This window comes from Clarias gariepinus, chromosome 10 (assembly GCF_024256425.1).
Source record: "Clarias gariepinus isolate MV-2021 ecotype Netherlands chromosome 10, CGAR_prim_01v2, whole genome shotgun sequence".
In the NCBI taxonomy this organism is placed as follows: domain Eukaryota; kingdom Metazoa; phylum Chordata; class Actinopteri; order Siluriformes; family Clariidae; genus Clarias; species Clarias gariepinus.
The window spans coordinates 28,197,128-28,218,803 of record NC_071109.1 but is presented as its reverse complement, the minus strand read 5'-3'; the positions used below and the strand labels follow the sequence as shown (position 1 = coordinate 28,218,803).

The 21,676-nt window shown below is 39.2% G+C and overlaps 2 protein-coding genes across 4 annotated transcripts; one reads left to right on the top strand and one right to left on the bottom strand.

Moving 5' to 3' along the window:
- Positions 1–176: 176 nt before the first annotated feature.
- Positions 177–6,182, bottom strand: usb1 (U6 snRNA biogenesis 1). 3 transcript variants are annotated; one of them, XM_053505077.1, is made up of 8 exons: positions 6,047–6,182; positions 5,885–5,959; positions 5,612–5,802; positions 3,131–3,314; positions 2,984–3,037; positions 2,540–2,645; positions 2,373–2,456; positions 177–1,037 (listed from the first exon to the last, which is right to left on the bottom strand). In XM_053505077.1, the coding sequence occupies exons 1-8, from the start codon at positions 6,115–6,117 to the stop codon at positions 933–935; spliced, it is 870 nt and encodes a 289-aa protein (XP_053361052.1). In that variant the 5' UTR covers positions 6,118–6,182; the 3' UTR covers positions 177–932. The 3 variants fall into 3 exon arrangements, with proteins under 3 accessions (XP_053361052.1, XP_053361053.1, XP_053361051.1); XM_053505078.1 differs by having other exon boundaries at positions 5,880–6,182; XM_053505076.1 differs by having other exon boundaries at positions 5,885–6,182.
- A 429-nt stretch (positions 6,183–6,611) lies between these two features.
- On the top strand, positions 6,612–21,381 carry znf319b (zinc finger protein 319b). The gene is made up of 2 exons (XM_053506463.1): positions 6,612–6,970; positions 17,042–21,381. Exon 2 carries the CDS (start codon positions 17,239–17,241, stop codon positions 19,159–19,161), a length of 1,923 nt encoding a protein of 640 aa, XP_053362438.1. The 5' UTR covers positions 6,612–6,970; positions 17,042–17,238; the 3' UTR covers positions 19,162–21,381.
- The last annotated feature ends 295 nt before the right edge of the window (positions 21,382–21,676 follow it).

Here is a 21,676-nt window from a genome sequence, read left to right as displayed (position 1 = left end):
AATTTTTTAGACCAAAAATAAAGAAAGCTTCTATGTTTTGCATGCATGAAAAAGAAGCAGCTGGCCTTTTGCAGAAAGAGTATATTCTTTTTTTTCCATATAAATCTGTATACAAATTGTACCTGAGACTATATATTTGCACCTATAATTTACACATATTATTGTCTGTTGTACAATAATCACCTTTAAACAGTTAATATTGAGATGTATCTGCTACTTATTCTTTGTAAATCCTTCATAATGGCTCTAATCTGAGGCGCTGTTAATTATTAATTGGTGATTTCTGAGGCTGGTAACTCTAAATGAACCAGCAGAGGAAAGTTTTGGTCTTGCTTTCCTGGGAAGGTCTTAATGAGAACCAGTTTCATCATCATGGTGCTTGATGGGTTTGACAACAACGTTCTTGCAAGAACTGTTCCAGAACAGCTGTCCTTCATGTCTTAGATAAAACAAGTGACTGTAGTCGTTACCTAATTACCTAATGTCATTTGTGTCATTTCATAATTTTGAAATCTCCAGTGTTGTTCTAAAATGTAGAAAACAAATCCAAACTTTTGACTGTTTATTATAAAAGTACATAAAGAAGCAGTTCGCTTTATAATGTTAAATAAATCCTAAATTCTGTGTTTCAGTTCCTTAATAAAAATATTACAGTAATAAAAAACTAATAATAAAAGGGTGTTAAAACCATTTCCTATGTTAAACCATATAAAAATATTTTAATTCAGTTTATTGTGCAGGCTCGAAGATTTGTAATGGAAATTCTAGCTTCTCTGATTTGATTTTCTTATCCTTGTAGGTAAAAAAATGTTATTAAATCTTTCACACAGTGCAATACTACATTTATCCACCTTCAGGATGGCGAGTCTGGATTTTCTAATCTGCCTGAAACTATCAGCATATATTCACTGTCCAATCCATCCTGCTGTTTGTCACTGAAGTGGAAAGCGATAGAATTTATTCCCTGTTTTGCAGTGAAGCTCCTTGCAGTTTAGCTTTATTTGGAAAGGTCCATCTTCATGGCCGTCCACGAGACTCTGTAAAGAAATATAAATAAACAGTTCAGTGGGTTACAACTGTTCAGTAAGCCAGCTGTTATAGTTACTCAAGTAACATCCTGAAAGAAAAAAACTTACACGTTTAATGGCCACAGTAAGTGGTTCAGTAATTGCCGGATGCTTATTTAACTGCTCGTATTAATATTACAAAGAGCTCTTAATGGGGTGAAGGCGAAACGGTTCATCATGTCAACAGCATCTAGAGGTTATCAGATAAAAGTTGGTTCTGTGTCAACTGAGAAAAAGAGAGATACCAAGCACAATGTGGCATCGTGCAAGGCTGCATGCAGTTTTAATTAGAACCTATTAACCATATGAGCATCCGCCTCATCGTTGTGTAAGACGCAGCACATGTTGCACCTTACTGAGGTTTTAACGTATGCTGTCTGGCTTTTTCTTGCGCCACGTTTTAGACTGGAAGCCTACCACTAAGACCGTTTATGAACATTTCCATATGAATTCCATAGATTCCTATATAAAACATGCTCACCTCACGTCATCTGTATACTCTGCTTACACAGAGCAAGTCTCAACTCTCATCTTTAAGATGGCTAACTAGCCTAGCTGAGTCTTTGCTGTAGCTTTAGAAAAAGCATGTGGTGTATCTGCATTATGGTTCAGTACTTCGAATCCAGTGTTTGTTTTCTCCACCACTTTCATAAGCTTGAAAGATTGTTTCAAATCAACATGATTCTCAAAATTTTTATTACATGTGTAAAACTGCCTAGTATGTTAAAAATAAGAAAAGAAAAAAAAAAAACAATATAGCAAAACAGTGTGTTGAATTAGTTAAACACAGTCAAGTCGAATCCAGTGTACACACACATCTTTGGCAAACGCGAATAAATATTAATGAGTATGCAAATGCAACGGTCATGTGACAAGGTGTCAAAACAAACAAGATGGCGGGGAAAAACCCAAACAAGTGAAGACTTCTCTCTACAGATTCCGTACAGATTTCCTCACGAGTTGGCTCTGTGTATGCTATGATGGTTGTTTTATAATGAGGTCTCAGATCATGTGATTTCAGTGCCATGGAAGGGAAGTTGGGCCTAATTAGCATACTAAAAAGTACAGGCTGCACAAAACAATTTTCAAAATTTATAATATTTTCAAAATCTAAGACAATAACGGTATCAATCATCATTTTTTATGAATATTTTTCTTATTTATTGTGTTTATAAGTTGTAAAACAGTCTGAATCAATATATAAATGCGGAGTCCTAACCCATTCATTAATCAATCATTCTTATCATGTTAAAGAAAAAGATGTTCAGTTCAAACATTCCCGTCACTACTTCATACACACTGTACCTGCAACTCCGATAAACACTCGGGCTGCAGTTTTTCAGCGACGTCCCCAACACACCAGGCCAGACTCAAGTGAAACGATGGATCCTAGTAGACAAACAACAAGTCATCATTTGAAAAAAAGTAGAGGTTGAGTCATCTGACTCAGGTTTGTTGTGAAATCTGCTGACCTCATAGTAAGTGCTGAGGTTGAACTCCTCCATGAGCTTGTCAACTCTTTTCACAACCTCAAGAAGCTGCATGTGACCCGTGGAGATTTCCATCCCGAAAAAAGTCCTGCAAAGAATGAGATGTCACAATGACTTGTACGTTAAAAAAAAATAATAAAATTATCAGGGTCTGAAATCCGACATACTAGTTACGATTAGAAATTAGTTTTAAAGGTTATGTAGCTGGGGTGAGGAGTTATTCTGGTTGGGCGAGATACATACACACCCGTGTGAAGAAATGGATTTTAAACAAGATTTTTTTATTAGCTACTTAACTGAAGTATCTCAACTAAAAAACACTTAAGGGGGTGTAATGTAGTGTCTGTAACTATATGTAGTGATCATAATATAAAAATATGTATTTGGATTAAAATTACTACTATTATTATTAAAATGAGAACTTACCTTGTTTTTTCTGGATTGGTGTATACCTTCAGTTTATCTGCTAGACACACAAATCTGAACAAAATAAAAATCAATGCTGACAGTTACTACAGGTCATGATGCAAGCGTCAGGTCAAAGAGGATAATTCAGAGAAAACAGATACAGACCCCAGACACGTCGCCAGCTCAGAACGGAGAGACTGAACAAACGGCTGGATCCAGTGGTGCCGCAGGACCACTGTCCGAGAAAGGCTGACGTGAAACTCTTCGGCTGGAGTCAAGGTGACGCCATGAGCTGCGGCGCAAACCCGTAGCTCGTTCAGCAGCTCCAGAAATGCGTCTTCGGGCTCGTCTGAAATGCAAGTGGCAGATTCGGGACAACATTCAGGGCTTTGAGAGTGATAATACTTTTATGTCTGACCTCAGTGACCCACATATAGTGCACAATAAAACTGAAGCAGGCGCTTAGTGTTTATAATTGCTTCCTCTACATGTTCCAGTCATACATATTATATGGCCAAAAGTATGCTACACCTATATGTGCTCACTGAACATCCCAATTATTCAGGAAGGATTTCTGCTAGGTTTTGGATTGTGGCTGTGGGGGATTTGTGTTCATTCAAAATGTCTTCAGTGGTGTTGAGGTCAAAGTTCTGTACAGGACACTCAAGTTCTCCCACTCTACCCCAAGAAACTGTGTGTTGCTTTGTTTACAGACAACTTATCACGCTGGAATGGGGCCCGGTGAAAGAAAATTTTAATTAGAAAGAATACAATGACATTCTTGTTTTGCAGTGTTTCTATTGTGCATACGTTCGATCATATAGTGTATATTAAAGTTTTTCTTGCTCCCAATACAACTGATTCATACATCAGCAGTTAAAGGAAGACAAAGCATTTTAATACACTTCTTAACAAATTCTGCAAATATCACCCCAATGACTGTCCATTCTGTGTGTGATCTAAATACGACCCAGTGTTCGTACACAAACTTTGCTTGACAAATGAGAAATAAGCAAAGAGGCACGCAAAAACTTTTTCAACCAATCTACAGCAGGGGGCATCAGTGGTCACTCTTACTCACTGATTCTCTTATAGCACTTATCCTGTACAAGGTCACAAGCCCCTGTTGCTTATTCCAAGGTAATCGGGTCACTAGGTGGGGTACACTGTGAACCGGTGTGCCAGATCATCACAGGTAACACAAGCTCAGGTTAATTGTGTGTGTGAGTGCAAAAGCAATCGCACTCTACGGGGGAATCCGGAAACTCTAATAAGCCTAATAAGCATAGCTTTGCACATTGGTAGGTAATCAGAGTACTCAGAGGAAATTCACCAAGCACAGGGAGAACATAGAAACTCCACGCACACTGACCGAATCAAACCCTTGACCCTGGAGGATCAAAGTGCGAACCATTACCATGACATGGGTTGTTTAAATTGCACATGTTGATGAAGTAAATTTTCCTCTATACAAAAGTTCTACTCGACATAGTCTACTACCATCTGATGCATCTACTCATCTGTGCCATCGCTGAATCTAACTCTTGAATCCTCTTAAAAAAAATATATACTTGATGATCTCACACTGTGTGGTTTGTCTTCAATGCTGGTTTTGCCTTCTTTAAACTTCTTGCACTTTATGCACACAGCTCTCGTCAATGGTGTCATCGCCATAAACATTCTGTAGAGCAGTGGGAGACCATCAACTTGCGACAAAGTAGATTTTCAAGGTGGATTTAAAAATAAAGGGTCAAGTTTTAAAAGACCCAAATAATGGTGTGACTATCAGGTCATATATATATATATATATATATATAGTTAGATAGTTAGATAGTTAGATAGTGTATATTAATGTTTCCCTTGCTCCCAATATACATAAGCAGTTAAATGCAGACATAGCATTTAAATCTTGACTAATGCAAACAATATCACCTCAAGGATATCTCTCGGTCCATTTTGTGTGAGACTATGTTAAGTTGTATCTTTGTATAGAGTACGAGTGACTCCAACATGTGAGATTTGAACAACCTGTGAATTATTAAAAAGATGTGTGCCCCTGTATTTTATTGGTCAGCCCAATTTTTAGTGTCGTTGAATTGGCAATGCATGACCATAAATGTTGGGGCAGGACTTCTAAGGAAGCACTGAAATGTGGTGTAGGGGTGTATTTGTTTGTAGCAATAGCAACGATCTTTCCCTGTATCACTGACTTTTACTAGTTACAGTTAAAAACAAGAGAATTTGGATGGGACAGGACCAATTTTAGAAATCTTTTTCCTTATGAATCATGCCAGAACTTTGTCTTAGATCACATGGCTTTACATAAGTTCTCATTCATTCAGCCATCTTTTATACTGCTTATCCTGTGTTCAGGATCACGGGGGGCCCTAGAGAGTCTCCAAGAAGAATTGGGACATAAGGCGGGGTACACTCTAAACAGGGTGCCAATCCATCGCAAGGCACTCACACACTCAATTAACCTTACACACGGCAAGTAAAATAATCTGCACGTCTTTGGACTGTGGGAGAAGACCCACCAAGCACATGGAACAAATAGAACCTTTGAGCCTGGATGCGTGAAGCCAAAGTGCTAACCATCTACGCCACCATCTACATTGTGTAGCTCTCATCATCCACGAGCCTTACATGGCAGATAGACATACGTAGCCCAGTTTCCTCTCTCGTGTTGGAAAGACCTGATCCGTCCTCCATGTTGACGGTGATCATCTATGTGCTGCTCTTCTGAGTCTCTGAACATCTCCATCACGGAGGGAGGAAGAGGAAGCCGATCCACAGAGTCCTGACATGAACCTTCAGCCTTCACTGCAGACACCACCCTGAGTAAAATTGTAAACAGTGTTTAGTTTCACTTTGTGAAAAACCCTCATGTACGACTTGTTATGCTTTGACGCACCAAACCTGGTCACGTTTCCTCGCATTTCTCCACCAGCTGGACTCACATCCTTCGCGTTAACGTTCAGTTTCTGGATCTTTCTAGAAGGAGACACAGCTTCATTTTCATCTTCTGAGCTGCTGCTGCTGTAATTAACAAGCATGTTTAAAAAAAACAAAAACACGTACACACTTTTAAAAAACACACACATATGATAATGTAGTTTCTTTAAAAAACGCTCCCAGATAATTAGCAGCATATAATAGCTGACATAACGTTTAAAATAAACTCAGAGGAAACGAAAACTTCATAAAAAAGGCTGAATGTGTCGCACTGTTATGACGTCCGACTTGCAACAATAAGCGTGAATGAATAGTTCCGGATGGATGAAATATTCAATAAATAATAACTGTGGTTGTTTTGTGTGTGGAAACAGTTTGTGATCAGCAAGTCCTGTCTGTGTTGAATGAAGATAATGTCATGTTTAAACGTCAAGTGGGAAAAAAAAACATGATGTAGAGATGCAATTATCTGTCTCTTTGAGGGAATGAAAGATATCCAGCCACATTATTATTATTTTTTTTACAAATAGCAAAAAAACAAGCACATGTCCAGAAGGGACGAGTGTATTTTAAATAAATAAATAACTAAACAAATTGTTTTGGCGTGTGTTTTTGCTTGTGAAGTTGTTTTAAATGAATACCTCAGCAGGTTTCCGGTGTGTCCTCGGTATGATGCCAATTATTTATTATTCAGGTTCCTGTTAGGGGGGGTTTGGTGGTCAAACTGAGCCTTGTGCTGCTGCTATTAAACTGGAATTAACTTAAAAATGCGAGTACACACGCCTTTCCACATGGGGAGATGATTTCCTCAGTTTTTTGGGAACGCGGGGTTTCATTTCTTCTTGTTTAGAGAGAGAGCGCGTCCCGAGTTTCGCGGTGCTTTTCACACCCGGGTTGTGGGAGCGGCCCGTGGCGTCCAGCGAGCAGGAAAGTCCGAGGATTGACTTGCGGCCTACGCTCAGTTTCGGGCTTGGAGTGTGTTTTAACATCTTTTAAAGCCGGGGAATTAATCAACTTCTAACGCATACTCGGTTAAGGGGAAACACTAAGGTATGTACAACTCTAACAAAGTCTTAAACATGATGTATTCTGAATTGGCGGTGCTAATATAGTTAGCACGCCGGTTGAAATCAGCAGTGTTTTCAGGTTTTGCAAATAAAAATACATGATGTTAAAGTGTAAGCCGGCCTGTTTTTTAATTTACCATAACCTGGTTGGTTTTGTTTGTCTTTTTCTTTATTCGTTTTTACAGAAAACAACCCCAATTTAGATGTCTGCTAATGCTAATGCTAGGTAAACAAGTGTGCGTGAAGGTTTAAATTAATTAAAGAAAAGGTGCAGGTTCCTGTTTTGCCTGATGAAATGTCTCTTATGGTTTATTATTTTTCCAATCCACATACATTTTACATATAAAAAAAAACTCGTGTTAAAGGCAGAGATGTTTCATTTCCAGGCAGAACAATGGGAGTTTCTGCACTACAGCAGCAGCATCTTCCTCCAGTCCATCTCCATCCCCAGAGCTTCCCAGCTTTACTCTTCACTCTTTCAGGGGTTTAATTAATTAGTAGTGAAATCTACCCACTTTCAATGAAATTGAGTGTAATATATATATATATATATATATATATATATATATATATTTTAAATAATGATCAGAAGTTTTTTGATTGCAGCAGAGCTTTAACAAAGAATACTCAGCTGCTTCATTCAGGATGTCCTTAAATTCTCACAGCATTAGGGATGGGAATCACCATCACCGCCTGCTGATATGGTATCATGGTACCTTGGTGCCGTTTCTATTAAAATAGCAATTCTATAAGTATGACAATTTTTATAAATATCCCGATCCGATATAACATTTTCCGTACACCTGATTTTGTTATAGTTTTAACCCTTAAAGTTTAATGAGTAATTAAGTCTAGCCCGTTCCTTAAAACATTAGTTTTCTCATTTAAAGAAACAAGTGTAGCGTTTAAACAATACAAAGTAACTTTTGTTAGTTTGATACGTACTAAGCAGCACATATCATCATAATTATTTCTAAACAAACTTGGCGAATAATTCACTTCTAAATGTGTAAATAGTTCAGAGTGCACCACTTGTAGGGTTATACAGAACCAATGACATTTTACAACCTAAAACACCTAAGTTTTTCTAAGTCCTAAGACTTGACGGTGAGTGTGTGAGTTAAGTGGCTTTTCGCCATTTTTCGACTAATTTGTGTTTTGACTAATTCGTTCACAGAGTTTGGAGAAAAAGGCTGATTGAAGGCTTTCAACATGCAATTTTTGATGATTTAATGCCGTAAAAATGTGTGTTTGTTGTACCACTCTGACGCTTCTGCGCAGTATTAAATTGGTTTTATCTGGTGCTGATCGGCCGATTACCGGTCATGACCAGTCAAACTGAAAACTGTTCATTTCTGGTCACTGGCCCATCAAACAGGTCATCCCTATTATAAACGTAATTTTTTTTTTTTTTATTATTATAGAGTTAGTGTGTCTACGTGAATCATCACACAAAAGAATTGTGATTTAGAAATAAGTACATTTCTTCAGCACAAAATATTTAGTTTTCTTTTTTTTTTTTTTTTTTTTTAAAGCAAAATGTTATAGTTTCTTTTCACTTTTACTTTTACCTTTCACCAGGTAACCTTAGGGAGTGTGTTTGACACAAGAACAACATATTGAAATGAATCTCGTGGTTGGATTAGTAAAGTGTAAATTTCTCTTCTGTGAAGAGATTTACAAGAGAGGATGTAGACAGAGTTAACAAGAGAACCAAATAAAATAACTGTATTATTGTTATTATTATTATTAATATGCTTAACATTCTGATTGAAACAGGGGTATTATTGGCAGGTTTGACTTATTCGATGTGTCGTTCCTGGAACTTCAACAAGCCGGTACTTGATCCTTAAATCTAAGTAGATCAGCGTGTGTCAGACGTTCAGAGGTGTATTAAGTCAATTATGAGCTTGAGACGTCATTAAGGGTGTTATTGTTTGAAAACAGTTTCACATTATGAAAAAAATATATAAATTCACTTTTTGGACAAAAAATTTTATTGGCTGGCCAAAAACAATAAATTAGGGCACCTGTTCAAATTTATTGGTTCTGACTTCACGACACTTAGCGTTGTTGTAGTCAGAATATACATGTTAAGTGTTACTCGATGTATGAGATCTAATGATGATACATAAAGAGATGATTTCCTTCTTCAATGCAGAGACTTTACTCCGTCGATTCCAATCGACTTTCGACTACAGATGAGTTAAAGGAAAAGTTGAACACTGAGGTTCGATCTTCTATTGGTAGTTCCAAAGCAATCTTGCGTCTGAAATAAAATGCTTGTTTCTTTTTTTTAAGTAGTTAAATATATGTAACATCTAGTTACCAAATTATCAATTTCCTTGTAAACCGTGCTTTTAGATTGTGCAGAATAACTAGTTCTCTTTATAATCCCTTGCTACACTAATGCATTTATCTTAGTGTTTCACTGGTGCAAAGTTTTCTCAGTACGCCTATGCCACGGTCGGACTACCTGCTTCACGTCTGAAACACTGGCCTCCCAGGAACTCTGTGTGGAAATGGCTTGGAGCGAGGTCAGGACTGTACGGAGGATGTAGCACAAAGGTCTTAGCAGAGTTCCTTTAATGCAGCTGCCGACAAGTTAGCTGTCTATTTTCAAAGATCAGGTGTTCCACTCGCTGAATGTTCACGGGAGCGACTGCAGTGAGCTCTGAGTCATCTCGGCCGGGATCGTCATTCACATCTTCTTTAAAAATGTTTGCCCCATTTAAATGTCTTACTGCGGCTAAGAGTATCATCACTGTACCTCTACAAGATGCAGGATAGGACACACAAAAGCAACACACACATTTTTACTGTCAGGAGAAAACCCACCACAATGTTCAACATGCAGGACCCAGTTGTCCATTAAACATATTTTATTTGACTGTAACTTTTTTACTCCTTTAAGGAACTTGTTTTACACTGTTGACACTTTAAAAAAAAGTTTTTAAGCAAGTAAATCCAAATATGGTTTTAAAATTCTTAGAAACATCTTATCTAGTTCTTGAATAACAAAAATGCTTCTCGCCATGAATATAGCCATAGAAGCTGGCATGGCGTTAAAAAAGAAAGAAAGAAAAGAAAGTATCATCACTGTACTGCGTCTAAAGTGTTCTGGAAATGTCAGCCGGTTTTACGCCTTCATTCATGAGAAATTTCATCACAAGTCCCAGTTTGATTTGAACATCCTTCGTATTTTTTTAGAATAACTTTTATACAACTTCTCCGTTTTTTTTTTTTTGTTTTGTTTTTTTTTTGCCTCATTTCTCTCAAATAGATTTAAGATAGGTGCAAGATATTTAACAGCAGTAGCATTCACACGGAAATTTTGGTTTCCTGTAATGCAAAAAGCTTGAATTTTACTCATGCTCATGAGTGTGTGTAAACTTTTGCATGAGAAGAATTACTAATCTAAACTTCGATTTTAAAGCATAGAACTTTCAATGAACTGCACTTCTGTATACATGTTATGCTGCCAAGTTTAAACAGTGGTGTGTGTATTTTTTAATTTTTTTTTGTAATGAAAGTTTTATGAAACCCAGAGGTTTATGTATTATGGTATCAACTACTGACATAATTAAAAAGGGAAGTCCTTAAGCTACTAAGACTGTTCTTTTTTCCCCTTATTAAGAATGCTGCCATCTAAAAGAGAGACAGGATCAGGTGGTGGGTCTGTCAGCTCTGTTTATCTTCATTCGACCGATAAGTGACGTGACCACTGCTATTGCCCTTCTGCTTCTGTAAATTGACATTTTAAGGGCATAAAAAAAAATTCTGAATTTGCATCAGCAAAGAATTTCACTTAGAATAAATAAAAACACAATTAAACAGAAGTTAAAGTCTGTGCAATGTGCTCGTTTTTTTCCCCATTTTAAGCCATCACTTAATTCACAGCTCATTTAACTTTTCTGCTGAGCCCGCTCCAGATTTTGGCCTTTTAGGTTCTGTTACACTTTTAAATAATGGATATTTTTATTGTAAAAGACATGGGTTTAAACAACTTTCTCTTCTGTTTGCTGAGAAAGTCTATTTTTGGCTTTTGCTCGCCATTTCAGCCGTGTGAACTTTGCCTTTTATGGTGTTTTTGTAGGGAAGCGTCACTGAAAGTAAATCAGCTGTGCCATGTACATGCCTGAAAAACTTACTGGCAACACGCGCGCGCACACACACACACACAAGTAGGAAGAAAATAAGCCTTTCTGAAAATGTAATCCTGGTGAACATTTTCAGTTTGGTTCCACAGACATTTCTTTTTTTAAAAGATTACTGAGACAGACGGCACCTTCAGGGTCTGGGTTTGATTCCCGCCTCAAGGTCTGTGTGTATGGAGTTTGCACGTTCTCCTCGTGCTCGGTGGGTTTCCTCCTGGTGCTCCGGTTTCCTACCACAGTCGAAAGACATGTGGATTAGGCTAATTGTCGTTCCCAATTTTTATACTCTCCTCTGACATGCTCCAAGTCCCTGGTCACCCTGTATACAGGATAAAGTGGTATAGACGGATGAGTGAGTGTCTAATAAATGAGGTCCAGTGTCAATATAAAACAACCTGGAAAAAAAAATCAAACTAACAGCGATGTGCTGAAAATAGATAGTTGTTTTATTTAGTTCTGTTTGGCATTCCCATGTTTATTTTGTGTACTTCATAACTTACCATGGTACTAGGAGAGGCAACAGGCGTTAGCACCGCAGCATGTGGAGGTTCGAGGGTCATGAGAAAGAGGTTTATTCGGAACATGCGCAGTAGACAGTGATTCTTGACTTATTTTCTTTCTTTTTCTTTCTTAGCTTGCTCGTTAAAGGAAAGGTCTGGCAGACACCACTCGCACTTCCCTCTTTTTTTTTTATTTTTCTTTTTCTCTGAGAGTCAGACTGATTTATGGCCATAGTGTTTAATGAAACCGATAAAACATTTCTGCGTCTTCTTCACCTGTAAATCAAAATACATGCACTTTTTAATGTCGGGAGCCGCATAAGGCTCTTTCATTCCTCTGCTGTGGCTCCCTGTGGCTTAAAAAAAAAAGTTTTTTTGGTAGTTTTTTTTAAATGTGAAGATTATAGTGATCTTATAACATTAAAATAGACAGTGTTTAATTTTTTGCTGCTTCAAAATATGTGTCACAACCGCCAGTGTGCGACATCCGCCAGAGCTTTTTGAGCCCCGGTTTTATTCAGGGTGACCGCTGACTGCACGCTCCAGTAGACGGCATTTTTGGTTAGCTGCAGGTGGATAATTTAAGTTCTGCCTTTTTCTTTCTTTAATACGAGAAGGACTCAAGTAGGACACATTGAGTATTTTATTTAAAAGTAACCTTCAACCTGGTGTCTTTTTAGTGCAAAAATATAATTGTTTTTCTCTGTAGCAGTTAATTTATTTCATTAATGCAACACACTCCACTTTTTTTAATACATGGCATAAAGGTAAAAAACGATATACGCAGTGTTATCTTCATTTTAGATGTCAAAGGGTTTTGTGGCTCCCGAAGTTTCCTTTTATTTTGCGGGAAACGTTCCAAATGGCTCTGTGAGTGTTTAAGTTTGCCGATACCCTGGCTTAGGAGGAGGACGGGCTTTCTAAAGTTCAGCTCATGTGATTATACTGAGTAAGGTTTTTAATCAGTAGATGGGAGTAAATAAAAAAGACCGTTTACTTAGTATTTTGAAAAAAGTAAGCTGGTCCAATTATACATAGTGACTCACAGTAGGACAACTGTGACTAAATAGTGTGTAATATCCTGGTCATTCTCACCATCCCTGTTAGCTAGGTGTGGTGAAACTAACACCCAAATTATAGAGCGGTGTCGATAAAACATGGAGAGATTCGTCATACAGCATACAGCATGAACGCTGTAGTCAGGTGGTGTTTGTGTAGATTATGTTTGGAAATAAATTTAACAGGAGAGATGTGATGATCCAGGCATGGCTTTATACGATACCCAGCGAGCATTTGGACGTTTGATGACTGTTGAAATGTGTCATAAATCGTCAATTATTTTTGCTTGGAGGGTATATGTTGAACAGCACTTAGCTAAAAGTCAAAGTAACGGCTGTACGTGCAACTCCAGACAACTGTAGATGTGTTCAAACGTCTTTGAATGCATTTTTAGGAAATGTTCTGTGTCACACATTTTAACAATTAATGACGTCCTACAGCGACTGTTTTTGGCCGGGGACACGACGTCGCCGTCAAACCAATGTTTGCTAGGTTATCATCATGAGATCTGGGTACTAATTCGATTTGCAATGCAAGGCTGTTAACACCGATTCAATTTTTTTTTTTTTTTTTTTCAAGAAATGAATATGTAACAGAAAACTTTTTTTTTTTTTTTTCTTCCATCTCTAGAATATATATATATATATATATATGGGTGATTCCATCTCAAATCAACCAGTGGGTTCCACCACATGATCACAGATTTTGCTGATTTTTTCACCAATTGTTGATATTGCCATGAAAATAAAAAAACCCAATTTTTTTGTCCCAACTCCCACTCGTTAAAAAATGGCAGCCATCTCAATTTTTGGCCTCAAAGTGCTTTTAGACATGCCACGCCCCTTTTTGAAATCCTCTTTTCCTTGATAACTCGCTTGCTTTATGTCATATGGAGATGAAACTGGGTATATTTATGTAAGTTTTTATGTAGATTCAGATTGTGCAATCGGAATTTGGCTATCTGCTGTGGTTATGGAGATATTTCTGAAAAACCGTTTTTTGGGGGTACCCCTTTTCGACCCCCCAGAACCCAAGGTCTGTATGTATATATGTTACTCAAAAAAATAGGGGTTACTTCACATCACCTTATCTTGAAAATAAATAAAAACCAGGGGTGTGTTATGCCCTGTTTTATAGAAATCATCAAAAATTAATTGTCCAGGTTTTGCAACATTAAATGATTTGACACACAGAAATGTACTGCAATATCTGTAGAATACTTAATGCATACTCATAAAATCTGCTCCTTTCAATGTAAAAGTTACCTCAAATTCTTCTGTAATGCATGTCTAGTCAAAGACTGATAATGACGTTATTCATCTCTCTACACTAAAAGGACTAATCACAGTTTTTTTTCATCACCCTGGGTATCTGATTCTGAAAGAACAAAGCCCACAAAAAAGAGTTCATGGAATAAGACAAAAAGGTACATGTACATGTACGAGACCTGTCAAGTTGCAGTGACACAAATAATATCAACTAGGAAAGGCATGCACTTTGTAGCTACCAAAGTCATTTTGATAGGAAATGCCTCCACAAATTTGTAAAAAAAAAAATTATAATTCTTGTACTGGCTGGCTGCACCATCTGAGAAGTAATGCACATGATTTAAATTTGGTAGAAGAACTTTCAGTGGATTCATGAGAACCTTAATAAACTTGTGAACAACAATAGCATTGTGTTCCCTTTCATTACTGACAACACAAAAACTTTTGCAACTTAGTGAACCATTGTTTTCACTACCACCCCTATAGTAAACCACGAAAGGATGCAGAATCACCTGGGATGTATCCCAATGAAAACCTTGAACAGCATCCTGACAAATAAAAAATAACATTCAGCAAAATCCATGAGGATAACAGCCTCCTTTCCAATGGGAAGTTTCTTTTTCAGTTCTTTCAAATAAGCAGCTTGGGCCTTGGCTGTATAGTGATGAGCTGTGCGGGGGTCACATTTTTCACAAAGCCTCATAATGAAATCCACTGCTTGAACTGAACAGTGTCATCTGGGTCCAAATCAGCATTTTCAAATATACCATCAAGATTAGGGCTGGGCCATATCATACCTTCCACGGTAATACCGGTACAATGTTAGGCAATGATAAGAAAATGAAATATCGCGATAGAATATGGGTAAAACACGCATGTGCAGTGCCTTTGTTTCCAAACGCTTATGGCGGAAAAAGCTTGGCGGCGGCGGAGAATAAGAAAGGCGAAAGCGGATCGTTAAATGAAACAGATGAACCAGAATTGGTTTGTAAAAATGGTCCAACTTCAGTGGTGTGGAATTTGCATTTGCACTGTTAAAATTTTATATAGCTTTAATGCACATACAAACAGCTGCTTTGTCTCGTGTCAATCATATCGTCAGTTATATCATTATCGCAAATATTTAAATATATATCGTGATAAATATTTTTGCCCATATTGCCCTGCCCTAATCAAGATAATCAGATAGTTTTGATTTAGGGGGGCACTGCTCACACCTGTGCAACATATAGTCACGAGAATCCAAAGAACAGACAAGCTTTGCCATCAGGTCTTTGTAATCAGATTGTGATTAAGATAACAAACTACATTGGAAAGCTTCAGTTAATAAATTAACATAAATAAAACACACTCACCTGCTTTTGTTTTTCTGCACTTAATTAGCACCAAGAAAAAGATGATGCAATCACCAAGTTCCTTAAGTGCGAGGTCACTCATGGAGTTGGTAATTCAACTTTCTGATCAGTATGAACCTGAATGGTTCAGTTACAGGATACTGTTTGACAGTGATACATGTATCTTACATGTACCACCATAAAATGACACATTTACTGGTAGATAAGGCCTATTGTGTACATCCATGTACATTCTCTGTATATAAAATGTGTATCAAATCGTAAAACATTTGCAAAACCTGGACAATTAATTTTTGATGATTTCTATAAAACAGGGCATAACACACCCCTGGTTTTTATTTATTTTCAAGATAAGGTGATGTGAAGTAACCCCTATTTTTTTGAGTAACATATATACATACAGACCTTGGGTTCTGGGGGGTCGAAAAGGGGTACCCCCAAAAAACGGTTTTTCAGACATATCTCCATAACCACAGCAGATAGCCAAATTCCGATTGCAGAATCTGAATCTACATAAAAACTTACATAAATATACCCAGTTTCATCTCCATATGACATAAAGCAAGCGAGTTATCAAGGAAAAGAGGATTTCAAAAAGGGGCGTGGCATGTCTAAAAGCACTTTGAGGCCAAAAATTGAGATGGCTGCCATTTTTTAACGAGTGGGAGTTGGGACAAAAAAATTTGGGGTTTTTATTTTCATGGCAATATCAACAATTGGTGAAGAAATCAGCAAAATCTGAGAGGTGATGGTGGAAAATTTCTCTTTCATTGGTTGATTTGAGATGGAATTACTCATATATTTGTGAATTTCTGTGGAGTTTTTACTCTCACATGCAATAGGGGGTGAAGCTCAAGTCAAGTCAAGTAGTCTTTGTCACTTCAGCCATATACAGTTAAACGAAACGACGTTCCTTCAGGACCAAGATGCTACATGCAACATAAATTAACAAAAAAACTAACTAGCTAACTAAGAAGCCTAATCAGCTGGCTATAGCTGGGACAAGACAGATTGACATTTAAGTTAACGTGGAACTATCTACGTTTTTATACAAAAGTCATTCATCACAAGTCCCAAATTGATTTGAACATCCTTCGTATTTTTTGAGAATAACTTTTATACAACTTCTCCGTTTTTTTTTTTTTTTTGTTTGTTTTTTTTTGCCTCATTTCTCTCAAATACGTTTATATGCAAGATATTTAAAAGCAGTAGCATTCACGCGGGAATTTTGGTTTCCTGTAATGCAAAAAAGCTTGAATTTTACTCATGCTCATGAGTGTGTGTAAACTTTTGCATGGGAAGAATTACTAATCTAAACTTCGATTTTAAAGCATAGAACGTTCAATGAACTGCACTTCTGTATACGTGTTATGCTGCCAGGTTTAAACAGTAGTGTGTTTTTTTTTTTTTTTTGTAATGAAAGTTTTATCTACGTTTTTATACAAAAAAGACAACATAAAGTGCACGTACAAAAGAGCGACTAGGGCTGCAATCACGAATCGATTAAATCAGTAAAAATCGATTACTAAAAGAGTTTTGTTAGTGTGTTTTTAAAAATTCCGGAACAAATTATGCTCGTAATCAAAGGTTCCACTCTGTATATTTCCTCACGCTATATAGGCAAATTGTGCAGATTGAAGAAAACGACAGCAAGATACAGGACCTGATTTTTAAATAAGAGTCATGAAAATTTTTTTTGTTTTGTTTTTTTGCAGGACTGACCAAATTGGAGGTAAACTGGTGGAACTGCCTCTGTTCCTTCACCTCCCATATCTCATTCTTCACGTTTGGAGGATGCCGCCCCACACGGGGCTCTGAGTGTGTTTCGGAGCCAGCGAGTGCTCCTGAAGCTTCGCGGTGTAATAATACATCTCCCATTCCTCACCTGTCTTGGTCCTACTAAGCTGCCAAAATGAGTTCCTCGTTGCCCCCCCACCTGTCGCACCGCGGGCAGTCCAGCAACCCCTTCCCCCTGGATTCGCACACCAAGCGCTCCCACTACGGCACCAAGCTCAATCCATACACGCGGGCGCGGATGGCAGAGGCGTGGCAGCAGCATGCTGTTGCCCCGCCTCCAGTCGTCCACACCCTCCCGCCAGGGGCGGAGAGCGCGCTCGGATGCGCGGTGTACGGCATCGTGTTGCAGCCGGAAACCCTACAGTCGCAGCAGCAACAACAGCAGCAACATCACAGCCAGCAGCACAGCCAGCAGCAGCAACACCCGTCTCAGGCGCAGCAGCCGACGCTGCAGGTGGGGAGCGAAGGAGGCCACAAATGCGGCGCATGCGGCCATGACATTTCGCACCTGGCCAATCCGCACGAGCACCAGTGCATGGTAAGCCAGGACCGATCGTTCCAGTGCACGCAATGCCTAAAGATTTTTCACCAAGCCACGGACCTTCTAGAGCATCAGTGCGTACAGGTGGAGCAGAAGCCATTCGTGTGTGGCGTGTGTAAGATGGGTTTTTCGCTGCTCACGTCGCTGGCACAGCACCACAACGCACACAATAGCGGAAACCCCATGAAGTGCTCGATCTGCGAGAAAACCTACCGGCCCGGATCTTCAGGAAACGCCACACCGACCTCGTCGGGCAGCAACACTCAGCCTTCCAGTGACGGGGCATCGGCGAGCAGCAGCGCAGCGGTCGGGGCTTCTGGGCAGCCAAATTTTGAATCCTCAACTCCTTACAGGCCCTATAAGTGCTCGGTGTGTTCGAAGGGTTTCCGGCATCTGTCAGAACTGACACGGCACGAGCGCGTGCACACGGGCGAGAAGCCGTTCAAGTGCGAGACGTGCGACAAGAGCTTCAGCCAGCATTCACACCTGCAGCACCACCAGCACACGCACAGTTCGGAGCGACCGTTCAAGTGTGCCGTGTGTGAAAAGAGCTTCAAGCACCGGTCCCATCTAGTGCGGCACATGTACGCTCACTCCGGCGAGCACCTCTTCAAGTGCAACGTGTGCGAGCTGCACTTCAAGGAGTCGTCCGAGCTGCTGCATCACCAGTGCCAGCCGCAGGGCGCGCGGCCGTTCCGCTGCGCCACCTGCGGCAAAGGCTTCAAGCGGCCGTCGGACCTGCGGCAGCACGAGCGAACGCATTCCGAGGAGCGGCCGTATCATTGCGACGACTGCCAGATGAGCTTCAAACAGCAGTACGCGCTTGTCCGTCACCGTCGCACGCACACGGCCTCCGGAGACCGACCGTTCAAGTGCAACTTGTGCGACAAGGGCTTCCTGCAGCCGTCGCACCTGCTTTACCACCAGCACGTGCACGGCATGGACAACCTCTTTAAATGTGCCTCATGCGGAAAGGGTTTCAGCCAGTCGGGCGAGCTGCTACGGCACAAATGCGGCGAGCCCTCGACCACCCCCACCAACCCGGACAAGCCGTACAAGTGCGACGTCTGCGGCAAGGCCTACAAGAAAGCCGCGACGCTGCAGCGGCATCAAACCACGCACTGCAACGAGAAGCCTCTGAAGTGCTCGCTGTGCGACCGACGCTTCCTCTCCTCATCCGAGTTTGTGCAGCACCGCTGCGACCCTTCGCGGGAGAAGCCGCTCAAGTGCCCAGACTGCGAGAAGCGGTTCAAATACTCGTCCGAGATGAACCGTCACCGGCGCGTCCACACCGGCGAGAAACCGTACAAATGCGCCAGCTGCGATAAAGGCTTCAAGCAGCGCGAGCACCTCGCCAAACACCAAAGCGTTCATTCCAGGGATGCTCAGTTCAAGTGCGTGTGGTGCGGAGAGCGCTTTGCCGATCTCGGGTTGCTTCAGGAACACACTGTCCAACACACTGCCGAGGGAGGCGGATACCCTTCGCTTATTCAGTAACCTTTGTGTTTTTTTGTTTTTTTTTTTATTCAAAAGTTGTTTTTAGATCCAAAAATACTAAACAAGAGGTATTATTATTGTTATTATTATTACTTACAAATACGTGACTTATTCCGTTGTATACCATTTCATCACGGACAAGCAATAGGTGCTGAAATTTTAGAAGCATCATTTCTCTTTTTAGCTTTGATTAAAGCTTCGTTTTTGTTATAACAAAAAAGGGAAAACAATGAAGGACAAAAACATCCAACGGTGAGAGAAAGGGTGCAGGCGTAGCTGTTTCGTAGCTGTCAGAGATGAAGAAATGCCTCACCTCTGGAGTCTCTATGCCAGTTTTTTAGTTTGGTATTCATTTCGATCAGTCTTTTATCCCTCAGAGTTATGGAGTTTATATTAAAAAATTATTTAAAAAAACAAACAAATAAAAAAAATATAGTCGGTAGGTAATGCATTTTTAGACGTAGTTTGTGTGCTTCGTTTGAGTTTCTTTTGCAGCCACAGATCGCTTTCTACCAGTCACGAATAAACCAAGGGGAGATCAGTCCGTCCCTAGCTAAGCTCTGAAATGAATGAAGAATACTGTATATATGTCCTCACCTCACTGTTTCAAACTGTATTGCCTGCTTTTAAACACCTCAGCTAGTCCAAGCTGAACAGATGTTTTGAAACAGAGGGTGGGTTAGCCTATATTACAATATACTGAATTATCCATGCTGTCTGTAAGTGTTTCGTCATATGTGTGTGTGTCTGTGTGTGTGTGTGTGCCCTTCGATAAGGCAGAAATTGTTTGTACCAAAAAAAAAAATAACTAATTCAAGTACTGTAAGACACGCCCCGGATGGCATGTCGTTAACCAGGTAGTCCATCACCGTCTCTGCATTTCACTGCAATATATTCTATATAGAAATATATATACATTAATCATGTATATATACATATAGCTCATATTCCCACAAGTGTGACTGTCCTGAAGCAGCTTTGTGTTACTGTAAATACATAGTTTAGTATGTATGTGTCATGTTTTCTAGTCCTGTCTTTAGTCTTCCTTTAAAAAAAGAAAATAAACTTTTATACATTTCTTTTATTATGTGGAACTTATTATTCTTATTTTTTTAAACGTTGTAGATTTCAAGGCATATGATGATGAAGATAATGATAATGGTGGTGGTGTTTAATACAAGTAGTTTTGGGCACCTTCTTGACTTTTTTGGGTTTGTTTAGTTTTTTCCCCTTATCCAGAGCCAGCTTTGAGAAACAGTCAACATCAAAACCTCGTTTAGTGTCAACCAAACTTCGAACATGATCCGTGTTTTTTTTTGTTTGTTTTTTTTTTCCCTGCTGTTAAGTAGCGTGTGTGAGATTTCTACAGCCTGTATAGATTTATTATATTTCCAGTTTACTTGCCTGCATTTAAAACTGTAAAATGACACCCCATGTTGCTTTCGGTCCGGTATGAGAGTCGTTCATTTTCTCCCCGTGATGTTGAAAGGGAAGGTGTGCTTGGAGCCCAGAAACGTGAATGCAATTGCTTTTCTATTTTATTTTATTAAATTTATTTTATTTTTCTTATATCCCCCCTCAACAAGTCATATTCCTTAGCACCCTAGTTCTTGTGAGTGTAAAAGAAATGTACGCAAATCTCTACGGCCCTTATTTTAAACTCCAAGGTGACTGTGGTAGTAGTGTTGCACAAGCGAGGTAGGGTAAGCCCTCTTGGTTTCCCTCCATTTTCATGTGGCTGTGATAGATGAGCAGGCCTCTGAGGGACATGCAGTATTATAATTAACATGTGCCGTGTGGAGGTCAGAGCTCTAGATACATTTGGCCTTAAAAGCATGAGCAATTCAGGGTGTATCCATAAGCCTCCATGTTTATATTGTGGTCTTTAATTTTTTTTATATACATATATATATTTTACATATACATTCTTAAACATTTGTGTATTGTTTAAAGAGGTGTTTTTTTTTTGTTTGTTTTTTTCGGTTCCCCCAGACATTTAAAGTTTGACTCAAAATGGCAGTCAGAATTTGAGAAAATATATTTAAAAAAGCTATGCCTTTTTATCTTCAACATTTGCATTGTACATTCGTTTTTTTTTTTGTTTGTTTGTTTTTTTAAATATTGTTTAAATTTCTATATAAATATATATTCTTGGTGGGAGGGTCAGGGCCACAGAGGAAGGGATATGCTGAGTACTGGGATTAAAGGAGCCATTTTGGGTTGGGGGTAAAAAGTGTACTCCGCGTTCCTCTGTAGTCCTGCACTCTGCCTTGTGCATGCCTGCTGTGTTAGTTCCTGTAATCTGTTTTTTAAAAATGTTTGTGCTCCACAGCACACTTTAACTCCTCTTTAGCTTTTTCAAATTGTAGATTGTGGTAAGTTAGTAAGAAAAAAAAATTCACGTGGAGATGGATGTGACATTCATGCTAAATATCTGTATGTAGCATTTAATATACACAGCACTAACTAATAAACTTTCTCATTAATGATGTGTACGGTTTGGATTTTTAATGTT